This window comes from Petaurus breviceps, unplaced genomic scaffold (assembly GCF_028583685.1).
Source record: "Petaurus breviceps papuanus isolate PSGF00001 unplaced genomic scaffold, PetGlider_PUasm1.0 173, whole genome shotgun sequence".
In the NCBI taxonomy this organism is placed as follows: Eukaryota; Metazoa; Chordata; class Mammalia; order Diprotodontia; family Petauridae; genus Petaurus; species Petaurus breviceps.
Window position 1 is genome coordinate 33,141,191 of NW_027185759.1, and position 24,316 is coordinate 33,165,506.

Sequence of the window (24,316 nt, forward strand, 5' to 3'; positions counted from 1 at the left end):
TAGGCTGCCCAAGGGGTCTGTTTTACCAAAAAGCCTAAGGACCCCAGCTCTGGAGGAATCACCTGGAGTTCTTTTCTGAGTTTTAAAATGTTTCAGGGCTTCTAAACCATTATGATTAAGTGTCTGTATTGCAGCAGCCTACAGGGTGATCAATCTTTATTGGCCAAGATTCTGGGTCCTTTCGGCCTGTCCATTTGTTTTGCCTCTTCAGAGAGGTCCTTATGACAATGGATGGGTTTTCTGGAATAAAGCCTGGTTATCCTGGGCAGTCTCTTGTCCAGGCAGTCATGAATGTTTATGCCTGGTCCTCTCACGTGTCCATCAGTGGCAAAGAGAGATGGAAAGCTAACCCAGCATCGTGTTACGGGACACAGGGATGCAAAGATGGAGGGGTAGGACCGAGGAGTCAGGTGTCCTGATCACATCTTCGCCTTGATCATATAATCCCGCTGCCAGTCAGGCCGCAAGCATTTGTAACGTGCCTTGTGGGGCCAGGCGTTGCGCTGAGTTAGCACAGAGGATATTGGTGGAGTTTTGTTCCAATTGGGAGAAATGACATGAACGTATGCAGACTATGGACCAGGTGAATGCTGGCATTTTGGAAAGGGAGAGCTCTAGCATCTGGGGAAATCACGGAAGGCTCCATGGAGGATATCACACTTAAGCAGAGTCTTGAAGAAAGAAACCAGGGATTCCAAGAGGAAGGTGCTGAGGAGTCTCCGGTGTTGCATCAGTTAAGTATTTGAGGCCCTCTCCTGCAGAGTGAATGCTTCCATGGGCCTTGATGGGATCATCAACGTCAGAACGTTCATCCACACATTTCTATCCCTTGCCAGCCTCCAGCACGTCCTTCTCTCTTCACCCAAAAGAGTGTACCCATTTCCTTAGGGGACCCTCCCCAAACATTCACATCTGTAAAGACCAAGTGGATGAAGGGTGTCTGTTGTCCAAATTACAACATGCATTTAGATGCAAACATATGGAGTTTGTCCAATCAGTGTGTGTACATATCCATGTGTGTATATACATACATACACACATGCACACACAAGGACATATAGTCTTGTGTAAACGCTACTGATGGAAAATTAATTGGGCCTAAATATAAACTGAAAGACGTTTCTAAAGACATGGGCTGGAGTGCCTTTGGGAAATCACAATGACCCCTATCTATTCCGTGAAAACAAGGTCCATCCTTTTAATACTATATATTATATATATAATATAATTATACTATATTATATAATATTAATAATATTACATCATAACTGTTACTTAGGTTAGTCAGTGCTGATCACCAAAGAATTGAGAGTGAGTATCCCTCAGATAGCAATGGAGGTGAACAGATGGTAGCATATTCCAAAGGAGGACCTAGGAAGAGAAACCAAAATAAATGGCGTCATTAGTGTGTGATAGGAAAAAAAGAGGTGGGACTGAACACGTGGTTTGAGGGACAACACACAAGCTGTACAGGTATCCTTGTGTGAGAGTGTATTCTAAAGAAGGCGTTTCAGTGGATTCCCCCACAAAAAGCACACCACCCTTTCTTATTGCTACCTTCATTTCTCTTCTGAATGTGTTGGGGGATTGAAGAAAAATCTGTATTGGTTGATCCAGTGAGGGGAAGAGACTCAGTGGGCCAGCTGTAAAGGTCTAATCATGCTCACCTGCTACCCTTATCCACATCGAACAGATGCAAGATATGGCTTGGCCCACTCCATTAGTGAGAATGAAGTGGAAACTATGAGCTATACATTTCTCCTGTCAATTAATCTTTCTACCTCAGTAGTTATGTCTCTACAATGAGGCTCCGATTTCCACTCGCCTCAAGTAATTCTCAGGAATTCAACAGAGTTGAAGGAGAGAGGGGGTTCTGTGATTTTCTTTTATTCAGCACCTGAATTTTATTTTTAAAAGATCTGATGATTTGGGATAGAAAACAATCAAAAGATCGTGCTTGTGCAAGAAAACTGTATAAGTTAAATTGTCCTTAAGTATTGTTGATGCTTATCATTTATTTGTCGATTTCATTTTAGCAAATGAAATAAGAAATGTGGAGAGCATCAGTCCCCTGGGAAGAAAGGGTTGGATGGAAGACATTACTGTCACCAACCATATCAGGTCTCTACCAGGTTACTAGGTGACTGTGTGTCTGCCAGAAGCTTCCTCCAAGCTACAAAGATGAGGGTTATTAGTTATTTCCTACAAAGGATCCCTTTGATATTAGATTAGGTTTCACCTATGTGCAGTTCATATTATTTGTAAATCTCTCTCTCTCTCTCTTTCTCTCTCTCTCTCTCTCTCTCTCTCTCTCTCTCTCTCTCTCTCTGTCTCTGTCTCTATCTCTGTCTCTCTCTGTCTCTCTCTCATCCTTGGAACCACTATTTATGCTTCTCATACGTACATTTTATTTACCATTACCTTGAAAAAATAGCCAGTGCCTCTGCTGAATTTTCCCCAGAGAACAATTCTTCCTCTTTCCCTGAAAACATGTCAGATCTTTCCTTCCCAGAGAGATCTATTTCTACGGTACTTTGCAGCTTATGTCATGAGAGATTGACCGGCTGGATCTTACTAATTCTGTTGACAGTCTGTGGGCCAAGTACATCCTGGGAAATGAATGCGTTTATGCAGTTTAACTGTGGGAATGATTTGGTAGAGTTTGCCTAGATGAGTTGGAGATTGTGTATTTGTCTTGTGAATGGAGCAGGTGTCAGAATAGAAAATAACATTTTAGCAGTACTGAGACCTGGGAACTGATGCAGGGCAACCCCCAAATATCTTTTGCAGCAGAAAGCATGCTACTTTAGACTCTCGCAGGCTCAGAGTTGGAAAAAGGAGCTGAGAAGTTGTCTATACCATACCACCCTAGAGCCCTAGGCTTGGCCATCCTAGGATCCCCTACCTGACTTCCCTAAGAAATGCCCATACAGCCTTCCTCAGAAGCTGTCTGCCTTCAGACAGTCACGTCTTAATAGCCCTGACTGTTGGAGCGATGTTCCTGAAATTCTTCCTGTGTCTGCTGTCTTGTCTCCATTTCCTGGCTTTTCTTAGATCCCACCTAAAATCCTCCTGGGTTCAGTAAGCCTTTGCTGGTCTTCAGCCTCGATACTTTCCCTCAGATATTGTCTCCATTTTATCCAGAGCAGCTTGCATATTGTCCCCTTCTTCATTATGCCCCATTTTACTGTGAACATCTCAAGAGCAGGGACAGGCTTTGGGGGTGCTTTTTTTTCTTCGGCTTTGTATCCCCAATTCTCAGCACAGTGCCTGGCACGTCGAAGTCGCTTAATAAAGTCTTGTTGACTTGACTTGTTGGCTGCCTTTTCTACCTCTGTTCATGCCCCGAAGCCAGATAGAACAAGTGTCTTCCATATGACAGACCTTCCTTGCCCACTTAGTCTTCTTTTCCAAGAGACCTGGGATCAGATCCCAACTCTGCCTTGTACCTACCATATGACCCTGATCTGGTATCCTCATCCACAAAATGGGGCTGGTAAAACTGACCACCTCATGTGTTTGTTGTGAGAAGGACTAATTTTATCTTAAAGCACTCTAGAAACGATCATTTTGAAATTTAGAAATTTAGTGACTGATTATCCAGAGAATGATCTTTTTGGTCAAACCCCATGATTTCATCCATGTGGGAAACTCAGGGTCTGACAACTGCCTCCAGCAAAGATGCCAATTGTTCTGTGATTTACACTGGTGTTGCTATTTCTTGATGAAAGGAGTCCCTCCACTTAGACAGACAGATGCTGATCATCCAACATAGAGAGTTGTCCAGGGCCATGCTAATGGTTTGTCCGAGTCAGGAACTGAACCCAAGACTTAGCACCTTTGAGACCAGCTTTTTGTTTATTGAGGTGGTATTTTTATTCTTCTTGAAGTTGTTATTTTGTTGTCCTTCCAGATAAAATGTTCGTTCTTTGAGAACTGTGTGTTTGTGTGTGTGTCTAATATATGTGTGTGTGTGTGTATAGTATTCCCAATGCCTTGCATATAAGTTCTTATTCATTGATTGCCTCTCATCTTTTTTTGATAGGGTTCAGATAGAAATGGTCCTGAGACTATCCTTGTATTTTTCTTATATTCATTGTTTTGGAAAGTAGCCTGGTGTGGCATAGAGAGAGTTGGCCACTGTGCCAAGACAACTTGGGTCCAAATCCTACCTTTGGCATATATGAGTTGTGTGACCCCATGCAAATCACTTAACCTCACCATGCCATAGGCAACCCTCTTAAGATGATAGTCTAGGAGATGCCAGGCTGTACTGATAGAAGGGATTTCTTAGTTTTAGCACCTTTAGAACAAGGCCCTCAGCAGAGAGGATGCAGGCAGAGGACTCTTGTCCTATTCTCATGGGGCTTTCATTTCTTCCTCCACATCTCTTGGTTTCAAAGGCTTTTCCTTCTGTGTAGTTTGGAGCTTGTGAGTTTCAAGATGGCGACCTCCATTAAAGAAGTTCTTGGGTTTGTTTCTGTGTGTTGGATGATCAGGGATTATGCTCCCGTGGTTCCAAGAGTTTCTTTGCCCAGAGCAATGGTCCCCCTCCCTTCCACTACTGCTACAGCTCTGGGCCACTGGGCTTTCACCTCTTAGTGGTGGTCATCTGGAAAAAGCACATACTGGCCTTTCTTGGCTCCATTCTTTGCTTCAGGAGAAGGCAGTGGACACTAAACAAAGCAGGGATGTTGAGGCATCCAGGAGGATCCTGAGGAGGGTTTGGAAGAGATGAACGCCTTTGTCTTCATAAGGCATGAGCTATTTGTTGTATGTAGCATGGTTACCTTTGAGTTTGGGAGTAGAGACAGAAGGAAAGGGGGAGCTGGCTGCAGTTTGAAATGAAAACAGAACGTGTCAGCCTTCTTGAACAGTACAGTCACGTATTGGATGCAGTTATGCAAATTTGCAATGCTCAAACCAATCAGATATTGGATGTCGTTATGCAAATTTACAGTGTTTAAACATTTTTCTGTGAATAAATTGGTCGCATTACCATAACACTCCAGGTTTGCACCGAGCACAGGCTATCAGAAAACCTCTAAAAGCATGCTGACTAATCTCAGACCACAATCTTAAAAACTCTGCCCTGCATTTAGATCCATCACCCCTCAGTGCTGAGCACGGAGCCTGACACATAGTAGGTCCTTAATAAATACTAGTTGGTCAGTTGCTATTGAATGATGCAGGAACAAATCCCATATCAGCTTCTATTTCTGTAGGGCTCAAAGGTTTACAAAGCACTCTGCAGACCTTGTCTCATTTAAACCTCACACTGGACTTGGGAGAGGAGTGCTCAGGTGTGTATCATCTTAGAGGAGTATTAGACTTACCCAGGGCCATAGAGCTAGTGTCCAAAGGCAGGATTTGCCCCCTGCCTTCCCTACTCCAGACCTGGCTCTGCAGCCATAGGGATGGTAGGATTTATGGAATGTGATGAAAGAAGCATTTATTAAGCATCTTTTTTAAGATGCACTCTGCTGGACACGGGGCGTCCAAAGACAAATATTAAATAGCCCTTGCCCTTAAGGAGATTCCATTTTAGGGTGACGGGGATGGAAACAGGTTATTGCTTGTACAGAGAAATAAATATCAAATACAGGCAAGGTTTATGTACATTTCAAAGTGAGGGGGCAGGACTAGGTGAGAGTACTAACTGGGGGCAAGGGGTAGGGGTTAGGAAATGCCTCTATAGGAGATCCTGCCTGAATGGGCACTTACACTGTGCCACACACAATACAAAGACAAAAAGGAAACTGCCCCTGCCCTCAAAAAGCTTGCATACTGTTGAGCTGAACCAGGCTACAAATAGAAAAACAGTTCTCCCAAGAGTTGAAACTAAGGATTCTCGGGCTGCCTTTGTGCTCACTTTTCAGATCAAACTTAGCTTTTCATTCCCGGGGACTTTTCATCTGCTCACCCTAGGGATCTGAGCCTCCGAGCAGGGGGTGGATTCTGTTTGTTTCAGTTTTGAATGAGATCTGAGTATCCCAGGTTGGGGCTTGGAAGCCAGACACAGGCTAAGACAAATATTCAGAGAATTAAGGTTCCTCTTGGGCTTTTTTTTTTAATGCCCTGAGAAGCTCAGATGTGTTGTTTGCAGGAGTGCCTGCTGGATGGCTATGGTCTACTGGACCGGCCTAGATGCTTGGGATTCCTTTTTATTTATCGAAAGGAATGTTGAAGGTGTTGGGAGGCGGCCAAGTTAACTTTAGGGCTAAGGTTTGAAGCCCCAAAGTGGATTTCCTCCGAGTAGTCTCTTGTGGTTTTCCTATTCTGTGGAACATAGATAAAATAACATGGATTAGGGGGAGGAAGTGGTTGCTACAGTCTACTGTAACTTGGCATGTGGACTTGAAGCCAGCTCAGCTCAGGGCCTCAGAAGACCTAATTAACAGGTTGGTTGTAAAGATCACTTGAAGTGCTTGGTGTGAATGCATTTGTTACATCCCCTTCGTTTATTTTTTTCCTTTTGTTTTATTATGAAGTTAACTATAACCTCTCATTTTATAAGAAAATGAAGCCCAAAGAGGTGGCACAGTCGATGGAGACTTAGAGCCAGGAAGACCCGAGTTCAAATCATGCCTGAAACACTTATTAACTGCATCACTCTGAACAAGTCAAGTCACTTAACCCCTCTTAGCCTCATCGGTAAAGTGGGAACAATACTAGAATCTGCTATTGTAATGATGTCATGTGGATCAAATGAGATGACAGTATATTCAAAGTGCTTTGCAAACTTTAAAGTTCTGTTAAAATACTGGTGATGGTGATGAAGATGATGGTGATGGTGTCCAGGCGGTGCTGAGGGGGTGCAAAGGCCTCATCTTTAGAACTACCGTTGTGTGAGAAGGAAAGGTTTCATTCTTGAGGACCTTTCACGGCACATGGCTTGTTTTTCCCCAGCATTGATATTCTTCATGCAAAACTAAGAAACAAATCTTTATGAAACTAGCATTGATAAACTTAATGGGTTTTCTCCCACTTCTAGGGGAAAAGGAACAGTGGCTTCAGAGAATGTTATTTTGGGAGCCAGAAGCATTGCAAGTTGACCAAGCTTTGTCCAGCAATGGGATATACGTTCAGGCTGGCTGCTCGCAATGACATAGGCACCAGGTAACATTGCCTTCCATCAGCATTCTAACTTCCTTATTGGCCTTCCATTATGTGCTCAAATACAGGGTCAGGGCATCAGAGATCTAGGGATGCAGGGGACTTTGGTCACCGAGTCCAACCCTGTCGTTTTACAGTTAAGGAAACTGGGACGAAAGAGGTTTAAATGACTCACCCAAAGCCACACGGCAGAAGGTGGCAGAGTGGTATTTGAACCCAGATCCTTTGATGCCAAAGCTGACACTCCTTGTCCTCTCCCAAGCTGCTTATAGCATTATGAAAAACTAAGTTGGGAGTATTTGTATTTTGATGGCAGAGTGAGAGGAGTGGCCCTCTTGTGGGGTGTTACACCCTGCTCTGTGGACCCTTCCCATTGTTACCAGAATGCATCTCTTCTGTGAAAATTCCACTAGGGACCTGGGACCTCTGTGCATCAAGAAAAACAATCAATATTTAACAGTCCAGCTGTCAGACTGGCTGACAAATTGTGATACACATTGCGTGTAGATGCACCAGGAGCGGATTTCACTGAATGTAGGCCAGCCCTCAAGACCAGTTTTGGGGTGTGTTTTGTCTCCCATTGGCATAGATTGGGGATTATAAATCTTTTTTTATGCCATGGACCCCTTTAGCACTCTGGTCAAGCCTATAGACCCCTTTTCAGAAGGAATGTCTTAAAGGATTATAAAGGAAATTAATTAGAACAATCAAAATATTTTTTTTAAAACAAGCTCACAGACTCCAGTTAAGAACCCCTGCTATAAAGAACAGAGTCAGGAAGACCTAAGTTTAAACGTTGCCTTAGATACTTATTAGCTGTGTGACTCTGGGCAAGTCACTTAACCTCTGTTTGCTTTAATTTGCTGGAGAAGGAAATGGCCAGCCAGTCCAGTATCTTTGCCAAGAAAACTCCACAGATGGTATTGGTGTGCTGTGGTCCTTGGGGTCGCCAAGGGTTAGACACAGCTACAAGAAACAAACTCCTGAAAGTGAAAGCTGTCCAGAACAGGCCTCGGCTGGCTTGGGAGTTCGGGGGCTCCCTTGTATTGGAGGATTTCCTGCAAGGGCTGCTTTTAAGGGTTGTTCTCGATGATCTCCAAGGTCTCTTCCAGCCCTGAAATTCTGTAATTATGAATTCAGTCTTTCATTTGTGTATATTGATGTGAATTTATTCCACGTTCACCACAGTGGTTTCTGTGGACATTTGAAAAATGTGGTCCCCAGGTGAGCGAGACATCCCAGAAGGCTTGTGTGTTCGTTGGTTGTCCTGAGACAAGGTGCACGTTTTATTGGAATGAACTCAGGATAAAAATAAGGACACTAGGTGCACACATAGACTCTGTGAAAGAATTCCCATTTTTCCTAGAGGCCCAAGCCTCCATGGGAGTCACTGGGGCTGTTTGTATCTTATCTCCCCCAGTAGAACATAAATAAGCCTTGTCCCTCGTGCCCCCTGACCTGCTGTCAGGAGGAAAGGTCTCCTCATAATCCTCCTTATCTGGGCACCACACACCCCTTAGCAAGCTCCAGGCCTCCGGCTCATGGTGTCTCATTTCTCCACAGTGGCTACAGCCAGGAGATGGTGTACTACACCTCTGGAAACATCCCTCAGATGCCCTCTGCCCCCAGGCTTGTCCGAGCTGGAGTCACGTGGATCACACTACAATGGAACAAACCGGAGGGATGCACGGCAGAGGAGGTGGTCACCTACACCTTGGAGATCCAGGAGGATGATCACGTAAGGCCTGGCCCCACCAGCCCTCTCCTTGGGTGGATGCTTGAGCCAGCTGGCCACATCGGCCTCGTCATGGGACAACGTGCATTCCTCCGTTTTAAAGTTGGCATAGTCCTGGGATATTCTTGTACCCAACCCCTCATTTTAGACAGGAGGAAACTGAAAGGGGGTGGCCAGGCTCACTCAGCTCGTTTCTGAGCCGGGACTCAAACCTTCCTGGCTTCAGGTCTGGTGCCTTGCCCACTACTCCAGAGGAAACAATCTCTAGTCAGGTAGTCCCCCATCTCCAGCCATCCTCAAGGGAAAGCTCCCTCAGTTTCTTACCAGGAGAGGACTCTCACTGTGCTCTTACAAACCCTGCTGGCAGTTGGTTACAGAGGCTAACATAGCTTCCCATCAAGAGAGATTTACAAACAGGACTTTTTAAAAAATTTTATTGATATATTTTGTTTTTACATCACTTATTTGCTGTCATGTCCCTTCTAAACAATCCAAGAGAGAGACAGAAGGAAAGAAAAGGAGAGCAGGAAAGGGAGCGAGAGAGAGAGACAAAGAGAGAAGAGGAGGGGGAGAATTCAGCAAAACTGACCCAATCTAAGAGTGTTTTCTAAACCCTAAGTCTCTCACCATGACCTGTAGAGAAGGAGCGTTGTATTTTCTCACTTCTCCTTGGAAGAATGTGTGTTTCTTAATGAATCCAAATAAACTTGAAGCCAGTTGGGTCTATCAGAAAATCAGTATTTATCTCTAGTTACTATTTTCTGGTCTATTGCTTCATGTCAAATCTGGCTCATGGGAATGACCCAAATGTATTCATCTTTCTTTCCTTCTATTGTAATCCTTCATAGGATCTTAGACTTATAGCTTTAGAACTGGAAAGGACCTCACAGGTCATCTATTTCATCCCATTCATTTTTACAGATAAGGAAACTGAGGCCCAGGGTGATATAGAATCTACAAATTTTAAGGGCTCTCAGTGGCCATCTAGCCCAACCAACTACAAGATGGTTGATAAGCGACTTTCCCAAAGTTCTCTGTAGAATAAGTGACTGGGTCAAGATTCGAACCCAGGTCTTTAGCATCTCAATGCACTGTTCTTTCCTTTGACCTACACTGCCTCCAATAGCAGCTCAGTTCTTCATTCCTCATAGCTCACATCATTTACTGTAGGGTGAACCCAGAAAAGTCTTCTGTGGCAAAGTAATGGGCTACCTCTCCCTGCTCCCCCAAAGGAAATTGGTGTTCTAAGAATAAAAGAGTGGAGAGAGGTCTTGTCGTCATCAAGCTAGTTAACCCTGGCTTGATACCCTGCCGTTACAAGTCTGACCAGGCCAAAAAGAAATTATCTATTGGCAGAAAACCACAGAGCTGAGTATTGGGGTCCTCCCAATAGCAATATAACTATTTCTTTAAGTTCTAACACATGCTGCCAGACCTTGAATTCGCTGGTAAGTATTGGAGTCATGAGCTCACAGTCAGGAAGCCTGCCAGGTTTTTCAAAGCAGAGGTTTTTCTGGACAGGAATTACGGTCCTCATGATTCCTTCTGGTTCTGTCTCTCCAGGATAGCCTTTTCCACCCAAAATACACTGGAGAGGACACTACCTGCACTGTGAAGAATCTCAAAAGAAGTACACAGTATAAATTCAGGGTGAGTTCCTACCTGGTCCTCCTGCCTCAAGGGTCTTCTGCCCATTCCCCAAACCTTCCCCTCCTCATGGATACCTGAGCCTGGAAATGCAGTCGTGTCCCCTTCTCCTCGGTAGCCTACAGTGGTTCCCTGTCATCTCCAGGACCAAACAGAGACTATCACTTGCCCTACACGACCCATTTCTCCTCCAGTCACAGCATCCTTTGTGTACGTCCCCTCCTCCACTCACATGGTCTCTGCTGTGGTGCAGGCCCTCATTACCTCAGTAGTCACCAGGAAGCGGCTGGGTGTTCTCCCTGCTTCCTCCTCCAGCCACCACCTTGATTTCTCATAATGACCATGTCACTCATTACTCAGTTACCCCTGGTGGCTCCCTGACTCTGGCGTTGACCTGAGAATGCCACCCAGCATTCCAGCCTGGCCCCTTGCTGTCTTTCCAGGACTGACTTAGCATCAATGCCCAAACCCACCCCATCCCTCCAGCCCGGATCCTACTCCTGTCCATCGTCACACACAATGCCAGTGGCAATGACACTTTTTATAAACTATTTGCCATGCTATTTTCTGGGGTCCCATCCCATGCTTAACAAGGAGAAAGTAGACTTCCCAAGTCTCCCCACGCACACCAAGAAACACGAATAGGATCAAAGTCGGAAGCCAGTGACCCCCATCTTCCCAGACCTGAGGGTGTCCAAGGAGTCCGACTCTGATACCTGTACCTCCACATGGGCCTCTCTCCTTTTCTCCTCCTTTCTTCTCTTCCTTTTGCTCTCTCCACGTTCCCCCTCTTTCCTGTTTTCTCACTTCTTTTTCTTCCTCTCCTTTTTAAAAAAATTTCTGTCTTGATTTGGAGAACTGCATAAGGAAACTCCCTTCACCGATGCAGGTCAGCAGTGCCTTCTCTGCACCATCTAGCCTGAGGACCACTACAGTTAAATGCAGGGTAGTGTTTGGTAGGAGAATAATTCAGTGAGGCCTATATGTATTGATGATATCCAGCCGGGTTTACTGGGCAACAGCACTGTTGTGAGGGCCCCCTTGGAGTCAGGAAGACCTGAGGTCAGGTCGTGCCTGTGACACTCACTGCCCTAGGCAACTATCTCCAGCTTCCTATTGGAGAAGAGACAGATTGGTATCAGTTGGGAGAGTTTCTAGTTCTCTAAACAAACAGACATCCTGGGATTTTGTCACACTGGGAACCTAGACCAAAAAAAAAAAAATTACTGAATTTTCCTTCCTTTTCCTCTGAATGGAGTTCTAAGAAAAAAAGAATGGAGAAAGGTCTTGTCGTCATCAAGCTGGTTAACCCTGGCTTGGTACCCTGCCGTTGCAGGGCTGACCAGGCCAAAAAGAAATTATCTGTTGGCAGCAAACCAGAGCTGAGTATTGGGGGTTCCTCCTCTGTGCACTGTCCAGTCAGAGTTCTTCTCAAAGACGAGGTTCTACTGAATACAGGAATGCTTGATGTTCAGTTTCCAATACAATAGTGCTGTGCAGTGTTCAGCCTTTGAGTACTGAGTGATAGAATGCCCGCTCCTTGAGAGCGGGGCCTGTTTCACCGTTGTCTGGATTCCCAGCCCCTGACACACAGGAGGTGCTTACTAAATATCGGTGACTGACTGATTTCATCCTGCCTCCCTATGAGGTTTGAATGGTGACTCCATCTAAATGCCGCTGGAAGAATTTGCACATACTTTTTAGCAATGTAGGGAATCTTCATTTTCCCCCGATTCCCGCCCCCCTGTCATTAATATGTCCCAGAGGAACAGGGCTTTCGTGTCAAAGTTTTCCCCACATTTTCGTGTGACTGCACATGCTTGTCCTGTCATTCTCTTTCCACGAGATGGCACCACCAGCCCTTTCTTTTTGCTCAGTGAAAATTTCTCCCAAATTTCCCTTCCATCTCTTTCAGTGATTGGGGGCTTTGGTTGCTCTTTTGGCTTGGAATAAAAACTTGCAGATCCTCCTTTCGCAAGGGAAACCACTGTATAAATGGACCTCAATTCTTCAGTTGGCTTTGATTACTTAGCAAGATTAGGAAACAAAGCACTTTAATGAGATTTTTTTTAAAAACCTCAGTACTTTGATTCTCAAAAATGAGAATCTGTGAGCTCCTTCCTATGACACTATAATAATTAGGCTTGAGAGAATGGCCATTTCAAAAGCGTAGCCTAATTATGCTTTGGACCGTCCTGGCAAAATGTAAGAGAATTGAACTTCCTGCTTGTTTGTCCATTTTAGAGTGAAAGGGCCATTGAGCATATATGTCTCTAACACATTTCATAATGACCATGTCACCCCTTACTCAGTGCCCCCCCAGCTCCCTAGCTCTGGAATTGAACTGAGAGTGCTGATATCAGCACAAGGTGTGGACCTGTTAAGCCCCTGTGTGGTACAGTGGGTACAGTGAGCTAGGGAGGTAGGAGAATGGTCTCCACCTGTGATTTAATCAGTGTGTAGGGAAAGTCCCACTGTGGAAATTCATTTCATTTATGCATGTTGGCGACTGGTCTGCAGCATAGAATCTTAAAACACAGGGTGGCCACCCAGCCAGAATAGATCTGAGGCAGGAGTAGAGAATCCTAGTATTCATGACCATAAGAAAACCGAGACCCTCCGTGATTACATGATTTGTAAAAGGGCATGCAGGTGAGTAAGGAATTTCTGGGCCTCACATCCAAATGCAGATCTCCTTCCCTTACCCCACGGATTCCTTGCATTGTAGGTTCTGTGAGTGTTTGAGTACATGTGGCTTTTGCATTCATTTGTCCTGATTCTTTTATCCCAGAGACTGAAGTGACATGGCTGGCTTTGTTCCCTGGGGATTCCCAGCTTTGACACTAATATTCTCTGTTTTTTTTTCCCTTTTGCATTATTCTAGTTAATTGCTTCTAACGTGGAAGGAAGAAGCTGTCCAAGTGAAGTTTTGGTTTGTACAACAAGTCCTGACAGACCAGGACCCCCGACTCGACCCTTTATTAAAGGGCTAATTACACCTTATGGCTTTAGTGTAAAATGGGGTAGGTGAATTTTTTTTTTAAATGATTCTTCACTTGAATAGGTTTCTCTAAGCTGGGGTTCATTCTGGCTTCAATGGTGACACCTGCTGTCAGGACAGGACATGACACCTCCGTTTGGTCTGTACACTCTAGGCATAGTTTGAATGTGGATATTTATTTATGTCCGTGTTTATCCACCTACATCTTTACAGACATTTATGATTTCCTTGTAGCCAGACCTGTGCTTTCCCAAAGTTAGGGAGCTCCTGGTGAGCGATTCCCCTTGCCCATGTAGGATGGCACCTTCTTTGTGACGTACAGCCTCAAAGCCAGCATATGTCAGGGGCAGCACTTGAACTCGGGTCTTCCTGACTCTGAGACCAGCTCTCCATCACACTGCCTCCTCAATCAGAGAATAAACATCCCAAGTGGTAGCATCCCTCCTCATCCCCAAGGGACATCAGTAGAATTTAAAATGTCATTGAAAATTTGAGACTGTTAACCAGGGTGCTTAAGACTTATTTAACAGAGGCAAAGCCAGGTGGTGCAGTGGCTGGAACACTGGCCCTGAGTTCAAATTTAGCCTCAGACACTAGCCATATGACCCTGGGCAAGTCACAACCCTGATTGCCTCAAAAAAAAAAATGGCGGGACATGAATTCCAGCCTGAACCAAGTGGAGAAGTGGAAGTCAGTGGATACCTGGATACTCCCCTGGAACGTGTCTAGATTCTAGAACAATCAAGAATGTGCAGGGGGGAAAATGAATAGACGTTAGTGTTAACATCTTTGGCCTTTATCAGTAATAATGTCAACTCAGACTTCTTTAGGGTGTAACAGCTAAGTTACAGTTGAGGAAACTGAGGCTCATAAAGGTTAAAGTGATTTGCCCAAGGTCGCACAGCTGGTAAAGTGCCAGAGGCAGGCCTTCCTGACTTTATGAGTTCAGAGCCATATATGAGGAATTCCACATAGGAATCTTTCTATAAAGAAAACATGTGCTCCTGTTTAGGAGCTATACTTTTGGAGGCATTAATAATCAATCACTCAATCAGTAAACATTAACTGATCAACTTCTGTGGGCCAGGCTCTGTGCTAAGCACTAGGGATACAAAAAGGGAAAAAAGATAGTCCCTGCCCTCAAGGAGCTTACTGTCTGATGGGGGAGAACAGATACAGGAAATAAGGAAGGGGCTGGGAAAGGCTTCCTGTAGAAGGTGAGATTTCAGTGGGACCTTGGAGGGAGTCGGGGAGGTCCGCAGTCATCGCAGGAGGAAGAGCATTCCTGGCCTGGGGGGCAGTCAGAGAGAATACCTGGAACCAAAAGGTAGAATGCCTCCTTTAGGGTTTTTGTTGTTCTAAACACCCAAGATGCCTGGGGCTGGGTTCCAACCAGAGATTTTCCCCTTAGTTAAATTGTTTCCCATTTCCCCTTGGAGAAACTTGAATTCCATCTACTACATTCCCTTCCTCAAAAAACAAACAAACAAAATGTTTGCCATTGGTGACTTGGGAAAATTACATAGCAACAGTTGTGCAAATAAAAACAAAATCTTTCCTCGGCAGCTAATGCAACATTTGTTCATGTTTCAGATCCTCCTAAGGATAATGGCGGTTCTGAAATCCTTAAGTACTTGCTGGAGATCTCAGAGGGACATTCAGAAGGTAACGTTAATTCAGTTAAAAGCTACTGGCATTTATTAATTACTGGCTATGTGGCAGCCTCTGGGCTAGACACCCGCCCTACAGAGACAGAGATGGAACGGTCCTTTGGATGCAGTGATGCCATTCTGACACCGTTCTTGGGAAGGCCGTCTCGAAGATCTTCCCTGTGACTCCCCCTCAGACCCCCTTCTTAGACACCAATACTCTGCCCATGTTAGAATGTAAAGGGGTATCTGCTCATCTTTTATTTTTCCCCAAAGTGCTTCATCGAGGAGGCTTAAAGGGGGCTAGGAGGAGATTCTTAACGGGACTTCTCACCCTCACTGCAGCCCTGTATGACATTACCCCATCTCTTGGACAGAAAGCTTCTAGTGAGCCCCGGGCCTTTTGGAGCAAAGAAATGAGCCTTATTTCAGTTGGCTGGTTGGTTTCTTTCTTCTTGTTTTCCTTTCTCAGTTGGAGTATATTTCATTTTTCCTTTTCCTTTTTTTGTGAGACCTAGGTCTCCCTATATTTCATGGGCTAGACATGCAGGGGCCACTGTGGGCCTGATCCCACTGTTGATGGGCATGGAAACTTGGACCTGCCTTATTTTCTGACCTGGATCAATTTACTCCTCCTTAGGTAGCCTGAGGACCCCTGGGGCCTCAGCCTCATTAGTACAGTCACCTGACTGGCTTTCACCTTACTGCCTGTCAGAACTATTTCAGCCTCCCCCAAGCAGGGATCATGGGCATGCACCACTATGCCCAGCTGGCCTTTACTTTGTGGTAGTAGCAAAGGAATTCTGTGGGATTGGAAGAATATTGCAGACTGTTCAAAGCTTAATTTGCTTTTTTAATAAGAAAACTCATCTGGATTTCTGAATCTTCACATTTTCTGAAAAGGCCCGTATGCCGCAGGGTCACTTAAGCATGGCAGAATGAACTTGTAGAATCTGTAGCTCAAATATTGACAGTCTCTTTGCATTTCACGATCTCTAATAAAACTCATTGGAAGTCATTGGGTGTTTAAAATTTAAAGACTTTCCCAATGGGTAATGAAGCAAAGGGTTAAATAATTATCCAGCAAACCCATCTTGATTATATTCTCTGGCTACCTCTCCCAGTCTTCTGATTCCTGTATAGTAACAATGGCTTAAGGTGTTATACTTCCCAGGAACATTTTTGTTTTAAAAGAAGAAGATACTTCCAAAGTCCAAAGAATTGACTCTTTAATGATGGAATTTCCAACACTGTGGAACTGTACAGAAAATAGGCCATTTGGGCACATCCTAAACATAGGAAGAGAGAACTTCTAGACCCATCTGCAATTAACCTATATAGTTCATCTTATAGAATCCTAGATCCAAGGCTTGTGAAAGGACTTTAGAGGTGTCCAGCCCAACCCTCTGAATTTACACCTCAGGGGAAAGAGAGAAATCATGACTTAGCTGAGTTCAGAGAGGGAATGAACACCAAAGACAATGTCAGAACTCAGGCTGCTTCCTACTGCTGGGACCACACATAGTTCTAGCTGGAGACTTGTTTTCTATCACTTTTAATATTTTCTTTGTTTTTCTTTTCTTCTGACTCCATAATCACTTATTTCTTAAGCTTCCCGGCACCCAAGGTTAAATTCCACGGGAATTCAGTGGCTGTCAAAATAAAACTGCATAAGTGCTAATTATTGCACTAAACATAATTAAGTAATTAAAAGGATACCATTTTTTTTTTAAAGCTAAGGATATAGAGATTACAAAGTAGACCATGTTGTCAGCCCCTGTATCAGATAGGAAGCCCGGCCTGCTTTAAAAGGAAAAGACAAACAGATAAAGGTCTTCGCACCAGATGTGAGCCCAGCTTCCTGAAGGAGTCAGTAATGGGTTAACACTCGCGACATCCATCTTCTCTTACAGCAAATCAATGGGACGTGGCGTATAGCGGCGCTACTACAGAATATACCTTTACTCACTTGAAGCCGGGCACTTTGTATAAACTCCGGGCATGCTGCATCAGCACTGGAGGACACAGTCAGGTGGGTGCCATGTTTCGGTAGGAAAAAAACTAAGCGTTTTGTCTTTAGTCCCGTGTGGATGAGCTTTCTCTTTGGCTTCTTGATTAAATTCCCAGTTTGACGCTTTTAAAAGTCGTGTACTTTGAAGAGAAGTACCTCACATGCTGCTCATTGGGGCCCAGAGAGTAGGATTTCTGGAAATGTTCTTTGGTTTTGAAGTGTTCAGAATTGCACACAAACAATTCCCACTTGGTAGAGCTGACGGTATATTCGTTCCTTAAGAGACATTGGAGCATACTTTTTACAAAAGTTCAAGCTTGAACTCTGGCTAATGCTAATATTAACCAGTTAAGATGGATATTCCCAATGCCCTTTACTTAATGTTCAAATAGGTGGAGAACAGACATAAAAAAATTACAACACTTTTAAAGCAATTATGCTCTAAAACTTCACAGACACGTTCCCTTTGAGTTCATGACTTTTGTTGGGGGTAGGGAGCAAAGAGAAGGGTTTGAAAAGGAGAGTATTCGAAATGTTTTTCCCCTGTTCAAGGGGTACTTGTCAGTTGGTCAACAATCATTTAGGAAGTACTTACTATATACCAGGCACTGTGCTAAGTGCTAGGGATACAAAAAAGGCAAAAACATGTCCCCTGCCCTCAAGAAGCTTAGATTCTAACAGGAAAACACCTAGAGTATAAATGGAGGTGACCTCAAAGGGAAAGCACTGTGTGCTACGTGTGAGGCAGGCTTGGGGAAGGTTGGACCAGCCCAGGAAAGGCCTCATACAGCGGGTAGAAGCTGAGTCTACCAAGAGGTAGAGATGAAGAGGAAGGAGTGTTCCAGACATGGTAGCAGCCAATGCATGTGCCCAGAGTGGAGAGATGAAGTGTTGTGTCTACTGAGATGTGAGCGGACCAGTACAGCAGGATTCCAGAGTACGTGAAAGGTGAGATAGAAATAGGAAGACTGGAAAGGTAGGAAGGGGCCAAGTTACGAGGGGCTTTAAATGCCCCCCAAAAAAGCTTCTGTTGGGGAGAAACTAGAGTTTATTGAATAGGTCAGAGTGACCCGAGCTTTAGAAAAATCCCTTTGGCAGCAGAGGATGAATTGCGGCAGTGATGGTCTTGAAATAAGACTAGCCAGAAATCTAATGCAGTGGTCCAGGAGTAAGTTGATAAAGGACTATACCAAGGAAGGAAAGAAGGGAGGGACAGAGTTATTAAGGGCCTACCAGTCACTGTGCTAAGTGCTTTACAAATATCTCACTTGATAATGAGTAGAGAAAAGAGAATGATGTAGAAATAGGAGATGTTGTAAAGATAAAAACAGTAAGGCTTGGCAGCTGGTTGGATATATTGGATGAGAGTAAGGATGGCATCAAGGACGGGCACAAGCCTGGGTGGGTGGCTAGAAGCTGAGATTCAGTTTTATGTTTGCTCCTAAGTGGAAGGTGACAATTGAAACAGAGATTCCTTTCCAGACAATTTCCAGATGGAAAAAAAGCAAGAAAGACGATTCTTACATCGTAGCACCTCTCATTTCTCTCCAAGTGAAATTGTCCCAACAAAATCAGTGGATATGTATTGAGCAACTTCCACGGGCAAGGCTGAGTGCTGGGCTCCAGAAACTCTTTTATCTGGCCTTGTACGATATCTTAATCATGTATCATTTAAAGACATTCCTGTTGAATAGCATTATTCTTTCTGTCTTTAGTTCCTTTATTGATCACCTTTGGTAAAGGAGAAGATCAATTTTTCTATCAGCATTATAATGTCAACTGCAGCTAGATAATGTCATCATTATCCAGAGTTCCATCTTTATTCCTTTTTTATGCCTATTTGTTTATGGTCTGTGTGCAGGCTGTTAACCAATATTTGAAGAAAAAACGCCAAAAGAATTGGCTCAGTTGTAAATAGTAAACTTGACTGGGTCATGGGGGCATTCTCTCCCATCACAGTGAAAAGTCTTTCTAATTTTGAGTTTAGTAAAAATAAATTTGGGTTTAGGGTATGAGCACTTAAACAACATATGTTTCCCACATTGACTTCAGAAATTGTTCGTTCTGTTTGGAACAGCTGCCCCGGGCCTCGTATTGCTTCCTTAACCAGATTCAGAAATGACTTGCTATGAAAAAAAAAATCAGCCCGTGTTTGTCTTTGTCCTACGCTCTGTGCGGAACATGCTGTTGATAGTGTTTGCATTATAGAATTACCTCTTCTGGGTCATTTTTCCTGAGGGATGAAGAAGTGACGGCCCTCCCTTTTCCCCACAGTGTTCTGACAGTTTACCCATTCGTACACTCAGTGTTGCACCAGGCCAGTGTCGACCCCCAAGGGTCTTGGGGAAAGCAAAGCACAAAGAAATCCATCTACAGTGGGGTAAGTCATCAATGAGGGATGTTGTTGTCTTGAGACAATTGAAGGCTTTTCTAGTGAGTAGTTTGAAGTTCAGAGGATCGTTAGAGAGGAGTTTTAAGATTTATTTCCCATTTTTTGTTGTGAAAAATTGAAAATCACAGCAATGCAAATGTTGTAATAAGAAAACAATTTCTTAATCTTTGTCTGTGTAGCTGAGTGTGGGGGTGAGTTGGGGTGGAGGGTGTAGCTCTGGGGGTCCATGTCAGGTGACAGTTGGGTCAGCATGCCATGTTGATTCTTGTTCCTTCTCGTTTGGGGGACATCCTGGAGTAAACTGTGATAATCCGTGTGCACATCTTTAAATTTGCATGTGGCTTCTCCATCATCACCAACACCAAGTGGCTGGAGATTGGCCAAAGTACTTTAATTCATATGCCACACTTTCATGGAACTGTCCACACCGGTCCTCTCCCAGGTGGGAGGTGTCCAAGTGGAAGGAGAATCAGATTCACCGAGAACCTCTTATGTGCAAGGAACCTTGTCCAACCTTGTCCAGCTCTACTCCTTAGTAGCATAAGCTGTGTCTTTGCATATTCAAGCCAGGCAGGTGCCTACTATGCACCAGCTAAATTCAAGAAGCCCATATTGAGCTCCTACTATGGGCCATGCATTGTTCTAGGCTCAGGAGATAGAAACACAAAAACATCAACAGTCACTGCTCTCAAGGAGCTTACATTCTGCTGGCCGTGTTCATGTTATAGTTTAAAAAAAAACACCAAAAAACAAAATAAAACAGAATCCTAATGAGTACTGATTTCAAAGCCTATTTCCTGCCTTCCCTCCGCAAAAGAGAGAGAGAGAGACTAAGTCAGTGAAATTCTCTGGGTAGGGTTCAGGTCACCATCAGGAGAGCTATTGAGATACAGAGTCAAGGGATGTCTAAGACCAGGTAATCAGCAAGCATTTATTAAATATCCGCTATGTGCCAAATACCATTAGGCACTAAAAAAAGTGTAGGGGAGCTTACATTCTAACAGCTGAGTCTACATGTACCCTTCTGTTTATGCCCCTAGTACTTGAATAATGTCTGGCACACAGTAGGTACTTAATCCATGATTGATTATATCATATGGGGAAGATTGAACTTCTGAACTGTCTGGACAGCTTAAAAAAAATCCAATGTGATGAGGTCAGCTAGTGGAAGAAGAGTGTTCTAGGGGGGGAAATGTCTGTCTTCCCAGATGTTCCTTCATCAGAGAGCGGCTGTGAGGTCTCTGAGTACAGCGTAGAGATGACTGAACCCGAAGACGTGGCTTCCGAGGTGTATCACGGGCCTGATTTAGAGTGCACCGTTGGAAATCTTCTCCCTGGAACCACCTATCATTTCAGGGTGAGAGCCTTGAATGATGGAGGGGTAAGTTGAATATCCTACAGTCTATTTGTACTATTAGTATTGTGTGCTAAAAGACCTTGATCAAGTCACCAAACCTCCATGGGCCTTGGTTTCTTCTTCTGTAAATGAAGGGTTTGGAGCAGAGGGCCTAAGGCCATCTTCAGGATTTAGGTCTGTTGTCTTGTGAGTGCTGAGAGTGTCTTGCAATCACCTCAGAGACTTCTTCTTTGATTAAGCCTTGAATCATTATTGTATTAAGACCAGTGACAACAAAACATTGTTAGACCTTCTAAATTCTTTAACATTTCTCAAAGGCATTTCCTAAACATTGCCTTGTTTGAACCTCCATGACAGAATTCCCAAGTGTTCTAGAAAAGTCAGACCAACAAGACAATTAAACAACTTTTTTCCCCATATTTTTCAGTAGTTTCAGGAAAGTGATTCCCTTGTCCCAAGACAGTTTACCCAAACTACTGGGGAACATCCCAATCTTCCTACCATATTGAAGCCATGTTGGCTTTATCAGAGATGGGGGCTGAGACCTTCTGCTGATTCCTGTAGCCAAGGCTAACCTTTTTTTTCCTCTTGGAAAGATATCCAGAGCATGACAGTAAAGATATCAATCTAGATTGGTGACAGGGCCAGGAATGGAGCTCTATCTGGTGGGCAGAAAACAGGACAAATAAATAGATTTCAGCTAGAATCCACATGTCCCCATGACGCTAGTTACCTCTTATTACTATTTTTTCCCTTCAAGGCTTTAGATAGGCTATTTTCCAAAGAAAAATGTGTATTTCTACTCATTCTAATTAATAATATTTGAGTACAAATTTGACTTCATCTCATTTACGATTAGCACATGCAAAGATCTGGAGGCGTGAAAGGTGTAAACTGTTCTATTCACAGCTTGATCAGTCCCTTGAGAATTGAGAGTTGACCACCTATTTGAAGCATGGCCGTTTTCTGAAGAGTCTGAGTCTTTGTGTCTCTCTTAGACAGATGTGTTTGCAAGTGTTCCTGTGTTACAGATGCTTAAAGAGAGTGGATTTCACCATTTTGAGAACAGAGGGACAAATTTTGTTAACCCCCTAATGCATTTTGTGCATTATAAACAAGTGCATATTTGTGTTGTTTTAAAGATAAGAGTCTCAGCAGTACAATGGCCAGTTCAGAGTATTACTCTTCTGCTGACTGAAGGGACGGTGCCTATTCCCAAGAAATACATTAAATTGCTGGTGGTTGGCTGCCCCGAGCAGCAGGGTCACTGTGAACCTTTGCAATAATAGAAAACTTTAAATAATTCAGAAAGGGGCACATTACTGCAAAATCTTTCTCTGACATTAGTTTTGAAATTGGAAATACCCAGAATTAGATTTCTGTGAGTTTTCATATTCATTAAAAATTAAACATCTGTAAGTATCTGTGTTTATTTTTATTGGCATCCTCTGAGGAATATTAAAGCAGATTTTTTAGCCAAACAGCCAGCTGAAAAGCAAACGTGTCATTCAGTTGTATTAGGTCCATTTGAAATTTTGTCTCTAAACTGAGCTGTGTTTCTAGTATCAGATTAAGGGACAAGTTCAGAAACATGTTCCTGTTAGATCCTAAATATGCTTTTTGGGGCTTTAAAAATATATCAGGGGGGGGTGGACATGAATGGGTCAAGATAAGCCAGGACCCTATTCTGAGTATCCTGGCTTAAGAATCCACCACTGGCTGACTTTGAAATTAAATGTGGACATTAGATAAGACATTTGGGTTTAACAAGAGTGAACTTTGCCCTTTCACTGCAGGGTGCTAAGTGACAATCCATGTCCGGTTTCCAATAAAGAGCCACAAACTGTTTTTCTGAAAGAATAGACCCAGACAAAGGAGTATTATTTCAAAATAGGCACTGTCCTTGTGGGTGTTGTGATTTCTCCAGCAGAGTCAAAAACTTCCCCTTTCCTTCTGAAGGGGAAAGTTACTGCCTTCCCACTGAAAGCCTACACTGAAAGTTCTTCAGTCTTCTTTTCCTCTCTGCTTCGCTCATCTTTGCTCTTGGGCTTCTGTTGGGAAGATTCTCCCTCCGTCTCCCTCTCTGGCCCCCTGTTCCCAGGCTGCCTCTTGAGATCTATGCCGGCCACCTTCCAGACAGCCGGCCGGAGGAATGACCTCCAGAAGAGAAGGAGTCAGAGTGGAATCAGTTTAGGGTTGCTTATATTGACGACTGTTTTTCCCCCAAATAATTCTTACATTTCCAGTGACCTCTGCCCAGAGGTCTGAATATCCCTTTGACTCCTAGCTGAATTTGGATCAAATGGACCAAAGTGGTCGTTCTCAAAAGATTTTTCCTTGATAGCTCTATGCTTGCCCCATTGGTACAGATATATCTTTTTTTCTATGATCTTGACATAATCCAGGCTTTTCTTTCCCATCTCAGACATGCCTCTATTTACATGTGTGTGTGTGTGTGTGCTTTTTTCTCCAGTATGGTCCTTATTCTGAGGCATCAGAAATCACCACCGCAGCAGGGCCCCCTGGGCAATGCCGAGCACCTTGTATTTCCTTTATGCCTGATTCAGGTGTCCTAGTAAGTTGGGAGGTAAGTCAAGACCCCACTGGAACCCAGTTTCTGTTTTCTTTGTTGCCTACCCCCTGCCCAAATATACAGAATCATGATGCATTAAGAGCTAATAAGAAGGGGTTCAGATCTCACCCCAAATGATTAACTAGCTATGTGACCTTGGTAAACCATTTAACCTCTTTAGGCCTTAGTTTCCTCATCTGTAAAATCAGGGTTTGGAACTCCAAGGTCCTTTGCAGAGGAAGATCTATTATCCTATGATTTATTTGTTCACGATTTCTCATGTGCATCCTGAAAACTTAGTTATTTCTTACCAGTTTCTAAGATAATTTCAATTATGATTGCTTTTTGCTGTTCAAAAAAAACCAAAGAATTAGAACTCCTACTTTGAATTAATTTTTAAATATATCGATTTTATTTAGGATGAAGTGGTATCTTCAGTCAGTCAGTATGCATTTATTAAGTGTTTGTTACAAGCTTTCATTAAGTGACAGGCTCTGTATGAAGAGCTGGGGTTACAAAGAAAGACAAAGCCCCTTCTCCTAAGGAACTCACATTCTCATTTCTTCAAAATGTTTGCCGAAGAATTCTCAAGCCATGAAAGGAGAAGAGATTGGGGGAGGGATAGTGTTTCATCTAACATGAAATCGTTGCTGGATTGTCATTGCTGTTGAGTGCTCAGAGCCTGAAAACCCTCCCTGTGTGTTGAGTGTGACTTTCTTGTCTATCCCGGTCAGTTTTATTCCATAATTTTACCATAATATATGTCTCCTTTCATCTTCAGTCCTAAATTCTCTTTAAAATGAGTACATCAACACACAGCTTACAGGTTGAAAAAC

The 24,316-nt window shown here is 43.6% G+C and overlaps 1 protein-coding gene across 4 annotated transcripts in view; it reads left to right on the forward strand.

Annotated features, from left to right (window-relative positions):
* Positions 1-24,316, forward strand: part of FNDC3B (fibronectin type III domain containing 3B) — a 388,473-nt gene that overhangs the window by 309,494 nt on the left and 54,663 nt on the right. For all 4 annotated transcript variants that reach the window (XM_069083590.1, XM_069083591.1, XM_069083593.1 and 1 more), the window contains 9 exons: positions 6,995-7,119; positions 8,680-8,854; positions 10,415-10,501; positions 13,383-13,521; positions 15,093-15,164; positions 17,062-17,180; positions 19,434-19,539; positions 20,760-20,932; positions 23,382-23,495. In XM_069083590.1, coding sequence (XP_068939691.1) covers positions 6,995-7,119; positions 8,680-8,854; positions 10,415-10,501; positions 13,383-13,521; positions 15,093-15,164; positions 17,062-17,180; positions 19,434-19,539; positions 20,760-20,932; positions 23,382-23,495 — 1,110 coding nt within the window. The remainder of the gene's footprint in view (positions 1-6,994; positions 7,120-8,679; positions 8,855-10,414; positions 10,502-13,382; positions 13,522-15,092; positions 15,165-17,061; positions 17,181-19,433; positions 19,540-20,759; positions 20,933-23,381; positions 23,496-24,316) is intronic.